Here is a 14,590-nt window from a genome sequence, read left to right on the forward strand (position 1 = left end):
CTCTCTCTCACTCATCACTCTTCTCTATCTCTGTCTGCCTGTCTGTTTGTCTGTCTGTCTGTCTCTCTCCCTCTCTCTTCCATTATGCTTGCTTTGCTCACTCTCTCCCTCACCTCTTCTCTATTTAGTGAGCTCACTCTCGATTTATTGATCCACTACAAGAAAATGCGCTTTTAGCGACCAATTTGTTTCTTTCTCATTTATCTCTCTCTCTATCTTTCTTCTCTATCTGTCTCTCACTCATCTCTTTCTCTCACCATCCATCTCCTCTACCACATTTACCATTACTACAAATGCCATTCCACCACTACCACTAATACCATTGTTGCCACTCCATCTCTACGACTACCATTACTACTTCCATTGCCACCACTCCATTACCACTACTACCACTATTGCCACTACTACTACCATTACCTCTCCTCCACCACCACCACTCCATCTCCTCTACCACTACCACAACTTCACCACTAATCTCCTTTGCCATCACCACCACCACCACCTCTTGTCCACCACCTTCACCACTATTGCCACTCCCTCTATTCTACCACAAAAAATTAGTTCTTGATTTTTAGTAACAAAAAAAAATGGGCCGCAAAATTTTTTTTTTCATTGACCAAAAAAAAATTAACTTCATGTTAACGGAAAATATTTTTCATTAAAATATTACCCCTACTTCTACCAAGTAAATAAATAAAATTTCATTAAAATAAAAATGAAACAAATAAATTTTCAACTTTAGTAACTAAAAAAAAATAAAAAATAAGAAAAAATTCATTAACTACAAAAAAAAATTTATTTTAATAAAAAATAATTTTTTTTGGCAACGACAACTCCCGTCGTAAAAAAAATAAAAATAAAATTAAACGGCATCGTTTTATTAGTTAAATATTTATTTGTGACAGAAAAAATAAAAATAAATAAATAAAAATAAAAGAATTTGAGGCTTAGCCCTTTTTGTCCCATTCCCGCTCGGTTTTCCCTCCTCAACCAAATATCCCCAATCTCAAAAACCAAAAACCAAAAATCCCTAATCTCTTCTGATGGCGCGCTCTCTCTCACTCTCTCGTTTTTCATCTGGATCGATCGGATCAACCTCGTAAGAGATCGACTCTCTCTCATCACAAGATCGATCGATCGACCGACTTCACTCTCTCATATCGCCAATCGAGCTTCTCGGCGAAGAGACCGATTGACCTTCGAAAACACCAATTTGCTCTGCAACTCATAGGTAAGCCTCTCTGTCTCCGACTCTCTCTCTCTCTCTCTCTCTCTCTCTCTCCTCGGCCTTCTCCTCTTTTATGTCTGACTATTTTTTTTTTTTTTGTTCATCTCTGTGTAAATTCATCAAATTCGTGATCTAGGCTACTGTGTAAATTCATCAAATGAATCAATGGCTACTGTGTAAATTCTTGATCTAGAAGAAAGGGAGGTTCTGAAGTGTTGTTAGGTCTGTAAAAACATGAATCTTGAGATTTTCATGCATAAGTACATTGGATTGATTGGATATTGGTCAGTGTAATTATGGATTTTTTTTTTTACTATGCTTATACTAGGTTGATTGTTTGTTTTATTTTTGTCAGTATAAACATGACTATTGAGATTGTTTTTCCACTATCCAATCAATCCCTACCGACATGCCTCACCTCTCTCGAGTGCCCGGCATTCTTTCCACTGGTATTTATCTATTTTTTTACTGTTTGGTTTGTTGGAAACACTGGGAAATTATAAAATAGGTGAGTTTGGAAAACATGAAGATAAGTGACATTTAATATTTTTGTTTTCATATTGCAGCCTATTCATTTTGCACTCATTTGTTGGTGTTTTTAAGCAGGTGAACAGAATGATGCTACTTCCTCTCCTGCTCAAGGAGAAAGGAAAGGGGATAATGTTAGTAGGTCAAGTAGTTCAAGCAGTTCTAGCAGCGACTCTAGTTCTTCTTCAAGTGGTATGATATTTTTAGAAGTTTTTCCACTGTAAACTGCCATTGAAGCAAATACATTTATTGATTTAATGTGATACTCTTCTTGCAGATTCTGATAGCGATAGTACCTCTACTTCTGGATCAAATGCAGGGCATTCACCTAGAACTTGAGTGGATTCAATTAAGGTAGAAGGCATTGTTTTGAATTCTTTTCTGATATGATTTGTGCTGATATTGACTTTCAATGTCTCAAATGTGTGGATTCTACACCATATGTTATGGTTGCACCAGTATGGATGGCAGGATGATCTGTAAATATCATGTAGCACAAAGATTATTGGTTTGTAGATAGTTTAGTAGAACTTTGGGTTGTAATGGTATGTGTAACATGATGCACTGTTGTTTTTGTCATGGCCAAGATTTGAATCATACCACTTAGTCTGACTTTTTTTGAAGTGAGTGGTATAAAGAGGTAGCAAATGTTAGAAGCCAGTAAATTTTTATTCAATTAACAGTTTCTCAAGTTGAGAATAGAAATTTGGTGTTTATGCCCCCTGCATGCGCCGGTGGGGTGTGGGGCATGGTATTCTTAAGTGTGGATCTAAGAGTCTGAAATTGTGTCAAAATTTTATTTTTAATCGTCGCTTGATTTGTGTTTTAACAAAAGTTGATTACTACGTAGGTTTATGCAAAGAACATCACTTCCGGTAGAAAACATTATGTTTTTTTAGAGAAATGGATGTTTGAGCTTAGTTCAGTGTAATGTTGTAAAAAATAATTGTAGGAAGGCATTCCATAGTTTATGTAGGGTTATCTAAGGATAAGGAGTCTTTCCATGCTGGACATGTTACATGTTTTTATTTATCTGTTGAGTTTTCCATGCTGGACATGTTACATGTTTTTATTTATCTGTTGAACTAGTAAGATTTCTTCTTGGTCAAGGACTTGGGAGTTTCTTTGCAATAGGCCGAATTTTTTCTAAAAAAAAATTTAAATTCCTATTTTTTCTGTGCATGGAAATCCGCTTGTCAGTGTATGAGATTCAACTTTATGTAATTTGTTGATAGTAATTGTCGTGCAAATTTATCAACATTTGTTCAGGCATAGAGAGAATAGGTGGACAAACAAAAATCAGATGTGGATGCAATGCTGTTGTGTTTAACCTTGAGGATAATCATAGTTTAGCCCCTAAAACCTTGTTTTACTCCACCAATTAGGTGTCATATTTCGTGGGTTAAGTCCCCTTGTTCTGTTCCTACTACTCGTTGTGGCTACCATCCTTATATTTGTAAGTTTTTATTCCCTTTGCAGTTCACAAGGTCATTCCATCAACTTAGTAGAGGACTTCTGTCCTTGTTCAGCTTGGTTCTTCTGATTACAGCTAGGAGAGTTAGTCCTTTGTTTAATATATGAACTAACATTGTGGTGGACTTCCTAAACACTCACCTGATTTGCTTGCCATTGCTTGCTTTCTTCATATATGTAAAGCTTAGAAGTTAGAATTTTATTGGCTAGAGCCCAATTATTGATTCAGATGGGCACCTTTTTAAAATTTTTATTTATTTATTTATTAGTAGATTAAGATGGGGCTATACAAGGAAAAAGCAAACCATTTAAAATAATTTAAGGGATTATTTGAAAGCTAAATGTCATTTTTCTCCCACTTTTCCCTCCAGTATTCTTATGAGCTTCTGCTGCAATATTTACACAAGACACAATCCATTACAATGCTTGGGGTTATTAATGAGCATATTAACTTTAAAGGTACAACTCCCTGCTCGTTAATTGCATGTTTTCCATCATGATAATATTTTTTTCTACTGTATCTTGGTGTTTTAGTTAATTTTTTTCTTTTTCATTGAGCTAACAATACCTCTTTGCGGTTTCTCCTGGACAACCAAGCTCAATTTCTGATGATGAAGGTGTTACACTTGTTGGGAGTGGCCAGGATGCAGCTAATCTGATAAATCAGAAAGAAATAGACTGGGGGGTAAGTTACTCTTATTTATGTAGTGTTTCTTAACTGAAGATTCAAAAGAATTATAGTTTATTTATTATTTGCGTAGCTGTATACAAAAGGTATTAATTCTGGCATCTGCTGATAGTATTTTTTTTTTTGGATGTAGCTGCTGGTCAGTGGTTTTTCTAAATGTATACAATTGTTGTTATATATATATATATATGTATAGAAGAAATGACAAAGGCATAGAAATGAGATGTATAGAGATGACAAAGGCATAGAAATGAGAACATAGTTTGTGTTAAGGGAGAAAGATGGACACAGAGATGACTAGTTTGTATCAATCAATTCATCTTCTAGAACATCATGAATAATTGCAATCAAGAAACTTTTTTGTTCAATATTCTCATCCTCATACATTAGTTTATAAAATATTATAAATTATAATGCATCATATTTTTGGAACTTGCCTTTTCATTTCTTGGTTCAGTTATAGGGCACAATTGTTAAAATTTGATTTAACTTTAAAACAGTTGCATTTAGTTCAAGATGATAAAATACTAAAAAAAATTTACTGTAGGCAAATAGTTTCTTAAGAAACTTGAATTCAAGGTGTTAACGTCCCAAAATCACCAAACAGCGTCGGATTGGCATGAAACTTGGCACACACGACTGCTTAGGCACGAGAGACTTGTGGGAGAAGACGAGACTCCAATCGGGTTCCCGGTTTGGGAGTTAGCCGGATTTCACTCTAGGCAAACTAGTTCCTTAAGAAACTTCAATTCGAGGTGTTGACGCCCAAAATCACCAAACGGGATCAGATTAGCACGGAACTTGGTACACACGACCGCTTAGGTATGAGAGACTTATGGGAGAAGACGAGACTCCAATTGGGTTCTTGGTTTGGGAGTTAGTGTCGGATTTCGGTTTAGGCAAACTAGTTCATTAAGAAATTTGAATTCGAAGTGTTGACGCCCCAAACTTTCCAAATAGCATCGGATTAGCACGAAACTTAGCACACACGACCGCTTAGGCACGAGAGACTTGTGGGAGAAGACGGGACTCCAATCGGGTTCCCGGTTTGGGAGTGCCGGATTTCACTTTAGGCAAACTCTTTGCTTAAGAAACTTGAATTCGAGGTGTTGATGCCCCAAAATCGCCAAACGGTGTCTGTTTGGCATGAAACTTGACACACACGACCGCCTAGGCACGAGAGACTTGTGGGAGAAGACGTGACTCCAATCGGGTTCTTGGTTTGGGAGTTAGAGTCGAATTTCACTCTAGGCAAACTAGTTCCTTAAAAAACTTGAATTCGAGGTGTTGACGCTCCAAAATCACCAAACGGGGTCGGATTAACACGAAACTTGGCACACACGACCACCTAGGCACGAGAGACTTGTGGGAGAAGATGGGACTCCAATCGGGTTCTCGATTTGGGAGTTAGAGTCGGATTTCGGTCTAGGCAAACTAGTTCCTTAAGAAATTTGAATTCGAAGTGTTGACATCCCAAAATCGCCAAACGGTGTCGGTTTGGCATGAAACTTGGCACACACGACCGCTTAGGCACGAGAGACTTGTGGGAGAAGATAGGACTCCAATTGGGTTTCCGGTTTAGGAGTTAGAGCCGAATTTCACTCTAGGTAAACTAGTTCCTTAAAAAACTTGAATTCGAGGTGTTGACGCTCCAAAATTGCCAAACGGGGTCGGATTGGCACGAAACTTGGCGCACACGACCGCCTAGGCACGAGAGACTTGTGGGAGAAGACGAGGCTCGAACCAGATTCTCGGTTTGAGAGTTAAAGTCGGATTTCTGTATAGCCAAAATTATTTATCTAATTATCTTTGTAATTATATAATAGTTAATTTTTTTATGTTTTTTTTAATGAAAATATTAACACATAATTATATTGTCATTAATTATTTTTATTTTTTGTTTTCAGATATTTTCCCAGTAGCAGTTTGCTTCTTGTGGAATGCAGGCATATGAAGATTGCGATTAACTTTTGTTTTTGTTACCCACGGAAGAATCATGACGAAAACTTTTGTTTTTGATTTATGTTATTTTGAATTGTGAACAACATTATGTATTTAAACATTGTATATGTATTATGCAACACTATGTAGTGGGATAGTTTTGTTGATGTACTGTTATGAATGGAAGAATATTTTTATTATGGATGAATTGTTATTTTTATACTGAAATTTTTATATTATTATGTAATTATCGGTTTATTTTTAAGTTATTTTTCATTTAATACAGGTAATTTTCATATTTTTAATAATTTTATTGTAGTTTATTTATTTATTTTTTATTTTTTTGAGACGGCACTACACCGTCTCAAAAAACATTAGAACCAGATTGTTTTTGTGACATAAGAAATGTCGTCGCAAAAGATATTGGCAACTGTTGAAAAAAAAAACCTTTCGCAACGGTATTATTTGCCGTCGCAAATAACCTTTTAGAGACGGCGTTGTGCTGTCTCAAATAAACTTTTAGTGACGGCAGGTTACCCATCGCAATAAATCACTTTCGTGACGGTATTTTTACCGTCGCAAATGATACTTTTAGCGACGGCAACACAGTGTCGTCTAAAAAAATCTCAGATTTTTACATATTAATAGCGACGGCAGAATTCCGTCGCAAAAAGGCAACTTTGCCATCACGAAAAAATGGCGGCGGCATCGTATTGTCGCTAAAACCTTTTAGCAACGCCATTTGTTGCGACCTCTCACTTGCTAACGCTAAAAGTCATCTGTCGTCACAAAAAAGCTTTTGAGACGGCATTTTGAGTATTTGTGACGGTATTTTACCGTCGCAAAAAGTCAAATTTTTTGTAGTGCTTGACTCAGTTATTATCTAGCAGAACTGTTGTTATAGGCAAACTCAACTAATGGTAGATGTTTCTCCCATGACCCTTTGAAGTCTAGTACATAGGCCCTCAACATGTTTGCTAAGATTTGAATTGTATGCTCAGACTGACCGTCAGTTTGAGGATAGTAAGCGATGCTAAAGTTCAATTGAGTTCCCATAACGGTTTGCAAACTTTGCCATAACCGTGCGGTGAAGCGAGGATCTCTATTTGAGAAAATACTCCTCGGAACCTCATGAAGCCGAACAATCTCCCTAACATACAATTCTGCTAGATAATCAACTGAGTCACCCATGCACATTGCTAGAAAATGTGCCAACTTTGTCAGTCGATCCACTACGACCCAAACAATGTCATTACCTTTATGAGTTCTTGGGAGACTCACAACAAAGTTCATCGTAATGTGCTCTCATTTCTTGCAACAACCTAGCTAGTCTTTGATGTTCTGCCTTGACTTGCTGACAAGTTAGACATTTTGACACAAATTGAGCCACATCTTTCTTTATGCCTCTCCACCAAAATTAACTGCTCAAGTCACAATACATTTTTGTACCTCCAGGATGAACAATAAAGTGGGAGTGATGGAAGTCTCGTAATACATCATCTCTACAAGATTGTGGAACAAATAGACGATCTACACATCGAATACTTGAGTCAGAATGCACCCTTAATACCCTTTCCTCTTTTCCTTACAAGATTTTCTTTCTAATAGCCTCGACTTTTGGATCATTTTGTTGTGCTTCCAAGACTCGGGTAATTAATGTTGGCTGAGCTAAGATTGAAAGCAAGGTAGCTTGACTAGGTGGTTTGCCAAGCCGTACATCAAACTCGTTTAGGTCACCTAACATCTTCCACTTCCTTATGGCAAGGCTAGCAACTGCACCAACCGCACTCATATACTTTCTGCACAAGGCATCGGCAACTACGTTTGCCTTTCATGGGTGATAGTGCAATTCAAAATTGTAGTCCTCCATATACTCCATTCACTTTCTCTGACGCAAGTTTAAATATTTTTGAGAAAACAAATACTTGAGGCTCTTATGATCAGAAAATACATCAAATTTCTCTTCATAAAGATAGTGTCTCCAAAGTTTCAAGGCGAAGATGACTGTGGCCAACTCAAGATTGTGAGTGGGGTAATTTTTTTCATGAGTTTTCAGTTGGCGAGAATTGTAAGCTACAACTTTGCCATCTTGCATCAAAATGCATCCCAACCTCTCTCTAGAAGCATCACAATAAACAATATAACCCCTTCCTCTTTTTGGGATAATCAGAATAGGTGTAGTAGTTAATCTAGCTTTTAACTTAAGAAACAATTTCTGACATGTATCATTCCAAACAAACTTCACCCCTTTTCTGGTTAATTTGGTCAAAGGCACTGCTAGAGTGGAAAAATCCTTTACAAAATGCCTATATTACCCAGCAAGACCTAAGAAGTTATGAATCTCAAAAACATTTCTAGGTCGTTCCCACTTTTTCACTGCTTCAATTTTGGAAGAATCTACTGTAACTCCCTCCTTTGAGACCACGTGACCTAAAAACTTCAATTCTGAGAGCCAAAACTCACATTTCTCGTATTTGGCATACAACCGATGTTCTCTCAGGAGTTATAAGGCAATGTGAAGGTGCTTCTCGTGCTCCTCTTCAGAACGCGAGTAAATAAGAATGTCATCTACAAAAACTACCACAAACTTGTCAAGGTAGTCTCAGAAGACTTGATTCATTAAGTCCATGAAGGTAGTAGGAGCATTGGTCAAGCCAAATGGCATCACAAGGAATTCATAGTGCCCATATCGGGTACGGAAGGCCGTCTTAGGAATATCCTCCTCCTCCACCCACAATTGATGGTAACTCGATCGTAAATCTATCTTTGAGAAACACCAAGAATCCTTAAGTTGGTCGAAAAGATCATCTATCCGAGGTAAAGGGTATCTGTTCTTGATTGTGACCTTATTGAGCTTACGATAATCGATGCATAACCGTAACGAACTATCTTTCTTCTTGGCAAAGAGGGCCGGTGCTCCCCAAGGAAAAGTGCTAGGGTGTATAAAACCCTTGTCTAACAATTCTTGTAACTGCTCCTTTAAGATAGGCAGCTCCACTGGGGCAAATCTATATAGTGACATAGAGATAGGTGTTGTACTGGGAACTAAATCTATAGAAAATTCTATTTCACGATGAGGTGGTACGTCAGTGAGATCCTTAGGAAAAACATCTGTATATTCACAGACTACCTTAGGAAACATCCCCCTAACCACATTATTATTATTATCATCTACAATGGTTGCAAGAAGGAAACTGAGTTTGCCCTTAGTTCGCGGGTCATACAATGGTGACAACCCTCTGTTAGCACTATCCCCCAGAAAATAAAAACAGTCCCCTTCTGCGGTACACACCGTAACTCTTCCACGGTAGCAATCTATAATAGGACGATAAGAGGACAACCAGTCCATACTAAGAATGACATCAAAGCCTGACATTTCTAACAACACCAGATTAAAAGGGAGTTGACGTTCAGCTACCTTGATTATACACCCACGACACCCATAATCCAAAACGGCTTGACCCCCAAGTGGTGACTAAACCATAAGTGAAGATTCTAATCGTTCTACTTTTAGACCCAACATGGATGCAAATGCAGATGCTATGAATGAATACGATGCCTCGATATCTATCAATACATTGGCCCATGTGTTATAAACGAGATAGGTATCTCTCATCACCGATGGCTCGGATGACTATTCAGGAGTAGTAACAACATAGACTTGTCCTTGGGGTCTTTGAACACCCTGATCACCTCTCGAAGTATTGGCTGGTTGTGTTGACTGTGCTGATGTGGCTCCTTGTACTACCCTCGATACTTGCCCAGACTGAACTGACTGATAGTTTTGCCTCTAACCTTGACTTGCTTGATAACCCCCAAAATTTCGAGACCCCAAAGTACTCTCCACTCCCACTAATTGTGGACAAGATCTCTTCATATGACCTGATTGCCTGCAATGGTAGCACGCAGGCAGTTGGCCCCTCCCTTGGGCTTGACCTTGAGAACGAGTTGGTTATTGATGACTAAGATTCTATTTGCAGTGTGATGCCTTGTGACCTTGCTGGCCACATTTGAAGCAGGTGACATGATAGGGACCTGCACTTCCTAAACTTCTCATAGAAACGAATCCTGATGATTTGGCTTGTTGGGGTGTAGACTGAGAAGATGAAGAGAAAGAATCCCTAGATCTCTTAGAAGATCCTGTATCACCCTTAGATTTGGTGTACCTCGGCCTCTTGTGCTTTTGTTTCGCTTCTTCGGCCTATAACATAATCTCTACATAGGCTGCAGCCTCTACCAATCGATCATGCTTCCGGTACACATTACCGATCACCTTTATCAGAATTTTGGGCCTCAATCTCTTCTCGAATTTTATACACCAACATTCGTCGTTCGCTACAAGCTTAGGCGCAAAACTGGCTAAGCTAGTGAATGTGGCCTTAAATTTTGCCACTGCTGTGTCTAATTTTCTCAAGTCTTCGAATTGCTTCCTCAACCTCTTCCTTACTGTGGGACGCATCGACTTCTCCTGGAAAGCGTGGGTGAATGCCTCCCAGGTATGCTCCACTCCATGCTTGATCGATTTCCACCATTAGCCAAACTCCCAATTTAACTGATAAGTCATCAATGCCACCCGAAGTTCTCTGTCACAGATATCTAGAATCTCAAATGAATTGATAATCTACTCTAGCCATTTGTCTGCCTTCATTGGATCATGCACACCACTAAACTTGGCGAAGTTAGAACAAAAAAATTCCTTCTTCAAGATGGAGACTTGAGTTTCCTCTTCAATTGTCCTTGCCGCTTGCTCAGCTCTGAGTATCTCCATGGACTCATGAAGAGCCCCTGCCATCTCTCGGGCATTGCATCTTAGGCCAACGGAACAGCCGCATCATTCTGCCCCACCATTCTTCTTGGAAGGGAGATCTTGCTGTGTCAACATATCCCAATGACCTCTATGGAGCATACCTCGACCTCTTCCTCGTCTCGACATCCTATATAAAGATAAGGAAAGAATGAATTAACTCAAAGCCTATGCATCACCAACCAACTCACAAGTCACACATGAATTAGACATATGTTTATGCAAATGTCTATATCACGTAAAATACACCATGTAGTCATATAAACACATAGAGCACACCCGAGTTACTCTCCCAAGACTCTGACTAGTCCCAAAGTATTGATCAGGTGCCTTTCCAAAAGGATTTCAATAATTGTAATAGGTACAAGTCATATCCTAAGAGATCAACTCCATACCCACATCATCACATAAACAAATAAGACGCACAAGACAAATTAATGTCCCTACTAACATAATAGCCCTATGTGGCAAAACTGCTTCCCACAAGCTCCAGGTATTTAACCTGGTGTAACAACCCCGACCCATGATTAACTGTTAAACCATGATTAAGAATGCCTAATTAGTAATTTGGAGGAAATTTTGTGTTAATTGCATGTGTTATATGTTATTTGCATTTATATCTGTTCATGGTATGCATATCTGTTTGTGTTTCCGATTCGGTATGCGAATTGAAGGCCTCATTGGCATCTGATCGCGAAATTGACTTGGTTTATGTGTTATTTAGGATTTTTAGAATTTTATGGTAGGTTTAATTGAAATTCGGTTCGGAACCAAAAAATTAGAATAACATGGGTATAGTTGATTAACTTAAGCATACATTGATTAAGCTCCGTAATGAGCCTATATATGACCACTTCCAACACCTTTGATACACTTTACACTCTCAACCTCTTATCCTTGAGACTAAACCGAGAGAGAGAGAGAGAGAGAGAGAGAGAGAGAGAGAGAGAGAGATCAAACAAGGGAAATTAAAGAGAATTTGGAAGAATTAGCTTGGAAACTCAAACAATTGGCCATCTAAAGCTCAATTGAGAAGCCAAGGTAGGAGTTAAACCCTTAGTTATGTAATTGAGTTAGCTAATGTTAGAATTCAAGTGAATTGAGAGATAAATCACAAGAATTAAGCTAAACTTTAAGAATTAAAACTCAAGCCATGTATGTATGCATATTTCATGGCATTTTGAAGTGTTTTTCAAAGAATTTCTTCTTGCATATTCTCATTTTAGCTTTATTCTAAGAATTCAACATGTATTTAAGTTAAACACCTTATTTGATCATGTTTTGAAAGCTTTGGAGCCAAGAAAATTTATGAATGTTATCTTCATGTTACGTTCTTCAAGTTCCAACTTTGATTTTGCACAATTGACATGCTTTTGGGCTTTGATTTTGCGAAATGATTTTGCATTCATGTTTTATAATTTTACATATGTCCTCAAGTTTTGGACCAAAAAGGATGTGTTTTGTAGGTTTGAATTTGAGCTTTGAACATAAATCTGCAATCTAGAAATTCCAAAATTTACACCCTCCGCTCAAGCGTGGAGTCTGCACTCGAGGGGAGGATGCGAGCTCCCAGTACTTTTGCAGAATTTGGGGGTTGGCTCGAGTGGCAGAATTTGAGCTTCAGTGGCCATCCTTGACCTTTTGCTCGAGTGACCGAAATTGAGCTCGAGTGTAAAATGAAAGCTCCTAGAAGTTTTACAGACTATTGCAAACCGCTCAAGCGACTGAAGTCGCGCTTGAGCGAAGACCCTTTTAACTCAGCCTTGCACTCGAGCGACTAGAAAATTCAAGCAACCAATACTTTTGCGGACTTTGCATACTGCTTGCGCGACCTCTCCGTGTTCTTGCTTACTAGCCTTGCTTCTTCTCTTTGTTGTTTAGCTTTTTTAGGTTTTTTTCATGCATTTTTAGCCACTATTTTTCATCACTTGAAGGCTGTTTTAGGGCTGTTCTAAGTTGTTTAAATAGTTCATGCATTGATTAGCTTGGTTGTTATCTCGTAAGTTTGCATACATAGCTTGTAGTATATTGTTCTAAGCTTTTATTTGATTCATTTCCATGTTTAAGAAGCCCCAATCCAGTCAAAACCTGTCTAGACTAATCCAGCTCACATACATTAAGTATAACCGGGTTGAAATCCTTGTTAGTCAGCTCTCACCTTACACCCATTTATTTTCCGATTGCCAACTTAGCAGACCCGTGATGGCTTAGAGTCCAGAAGAAGTTGTGGCCATGATAACGACCCTAAACTAGGGAATTGACATGGAGGATGAGACCAATGCTGAAATGCCATGCCTATCTGGGCCATCTACCACGCATCCAATCCCGGGCCCCCAGCTGAACTTTAATCCATCTTTGCCAGCTAAAGATTTGCTAGGTCCAGATCCTCGAGAAGGGTTGGCTTAAGCTCAAGTTTTCAGACCCCTAGTATAGCCTAATAAGGGGCATTATCCCCTTGATATGACCCAACCTTATTAAAAATTGCCAACCTTGAGAAGCAATTCAAAAAGGCACAGGGACTTAACTCAATTCCCGACATTGAGTATGGGTACACTGAGGCTGCCATAAGACTCCTAGACAGATTCAAAATGGCACCCATTGAGCGTTTTGATGGGTTTGGAGATCCGATGGTACATATCTGGCTTTTCTTGAAACTGATGGGTTTGACTAAGCCTCAGAAACTCTCTCTGTATGGAAGAACCCTGTCAGGTGTAGCAGCCATTTGGTATGCCAAGTTAGAGGATAAAGTGAAGCAGAACTGGGAAGATTTGGCTGAGGCATTCGTCAATCAATATTCTTACAATACCCAAATTGAAATGACCACTCAAGAGCTTGAAGCAACCCACTAGAATCTTGAAGAACATTTTGTGGAATTTGTTACAAGGTGGAGAGCAAATGCAACACAAATGATAGATCGACCTTCTGAGAGGGACCAAGTGCGGATAGTGGTGCAGAACCTTGAGCCTGATATGTTACAAAAGTTAATAGTCTCTCCACTGTTCACTTTCAAAAATTTGCAAGAATTGGAAATTCAGATTGAGAGCGCATTTAACAGAGTGATTATTCCCAGAACAAGCGAACCAACAACGAGGGTGTTTTCTGGGAATACCAATGCTAAAAGTAGCACTATTCCTAAACCCACTGAATTCAATACTGTCACCACTCCTAAAACTGCCTATCCCTTCGCCAATACCAACCCACAAACAGCCAGCCCAACTCGAGCTCAAGGCAAACTTTCAACCCTCTCCATATGAGCCTAACTAGCGCATTAAAAGTCCTGATGGAAAGAGGGTATCCCAAACCCTTTTATCCCCAACCTCTTCTTGACCCACTCCCTGCTAGACATAACCCTACCAAATACTGTGCGTATCATCAGCAACGCAGTCATGGCACCGATCGTTGCTACCGCCTTCGTCATGAGGTTCAGAATCTCATCAACAACCAGACAATAGCTCCACCTCAAGACCCCAATGTTACCACCAACCCACTTCCCATCCATGACCAAGTATCTCCTGCCCACCTTAACCTTATCCATACATTACTTCCTACCTTCAACCTCAGCATATACATCACCCCGGCCCATTTACCCAAGCCTGAGGTGTTCATTCCAAAAAGCACTGATTTATGCATGGTGGATACACCCACTCTGGTTCAGACATATCAAGAGTGCCAAATGGCCGAACCCACTACTGCTGAGATGTTGAGAATGATTGAAGACCTTCAAGGAACGGTGGCAGATTCAACCTTTGGGGTTTCAAACCCATCAAAGGATTCTCCAATCTTGGGACAAACTAAATGTGAAATGGGCCAATCAAAAGAGAACATGGGTGTAGCAAGTAGTAAGAATGAGTCTGGGGTAGCTATTGATCCCTATGCACATCTTCAGTGGGCTATTGAAATTTGAAGGTCAAAGGGTTCAACAAACAGC

General features: G+C 39.0%; 1 protein-coding gene across 14 annotated transcripts; it reads left to right on the forward strand.

Annotated features, from left to right (window-relative positions):
* The first annotated feature begins 959 nt into the window (after positions 1–959).
* LOC114312858 (uncharacterized) lies at positions 960–6,063 on the forward strand. 14 transcript variants are annotated; one of them, XR_014364558.1, is made up of 8 exons: positions 960–1,231; positions 1,365–1,450; positions 1,584–1,677; positions 1,835–1,948; positions 2,034–2,110; positions 3,601–3,688; positions 3,827–3,914; positions 5,825–6,063. XR_014364558.1 is itself a non-coding variant. In XM_028259150.2 (8 exons), the coding sequence occupies exons 3-7, from the start codon at positions 1,591–1,593 to the stop codon at positions 3,886–3,888; spliced, it is 408 nt and encodes a 135-aa protein (XP_028114951.2). In that variant the 5' UTR covers positions 969–1,231; positions 1,365–1,450; positions 1,584–1,590; the 3' UTR covers positions 3,889–3,914; positions 5,825–6,063. The 14 variants fall into 14 exon arrangements, 4 of the variants coding, with proteins under 4 accessions (XP_028114951.2, XP_082777222.1, XP_028114953.2 ...); XM_028259150.2 differs by having other exon boundaries at positions 969–1,231; positions 3,847–3,914; XR_014364560.1 differs by having other exon boundaries at positions 986–1,231; positions 1,584–1,736.
* Positions 6,064–14,590: the final 8,527 nt, after the last annotated feature.

This window comes from Camellia sinensis, chromosome 3 (assembly GCF_055761805.1).
Source record: "Camellia sinensis isolate YWXY chromosome 3, ASM5576180v1, whole genome shotgun sequence".
In the NCBI taxonomy this organism is placed as follows: Eukaryota; Viridiplantae; Streptophyta; class Magnoliopsida; order Ericales; family Theaceae; genus Camellia; species Camellia sinensis.

Coding starts and splice junctions, on each gene's coding strand:
- LOC114312858 (XM_082921096.1), top strand. CDS start 1,591: ATGACTATTGAGATTGTTTTTCCACTATCCAATCAATCCCTACCGACA. Junction 1,949..2,033: donor CTCTAGTTCTTCTTCAAGTG/GTATGATATTTT, acceptor CTCTTCTTGCAG/ATTCTGATAGCGATAGTACC. Junction 3,689..3,846: donor TGAGCATATTAACTTTAAAG/GTACAACTCCCT, acceptor CTGATGATGAAG/GTGTTACACTTGTTGGGAGT.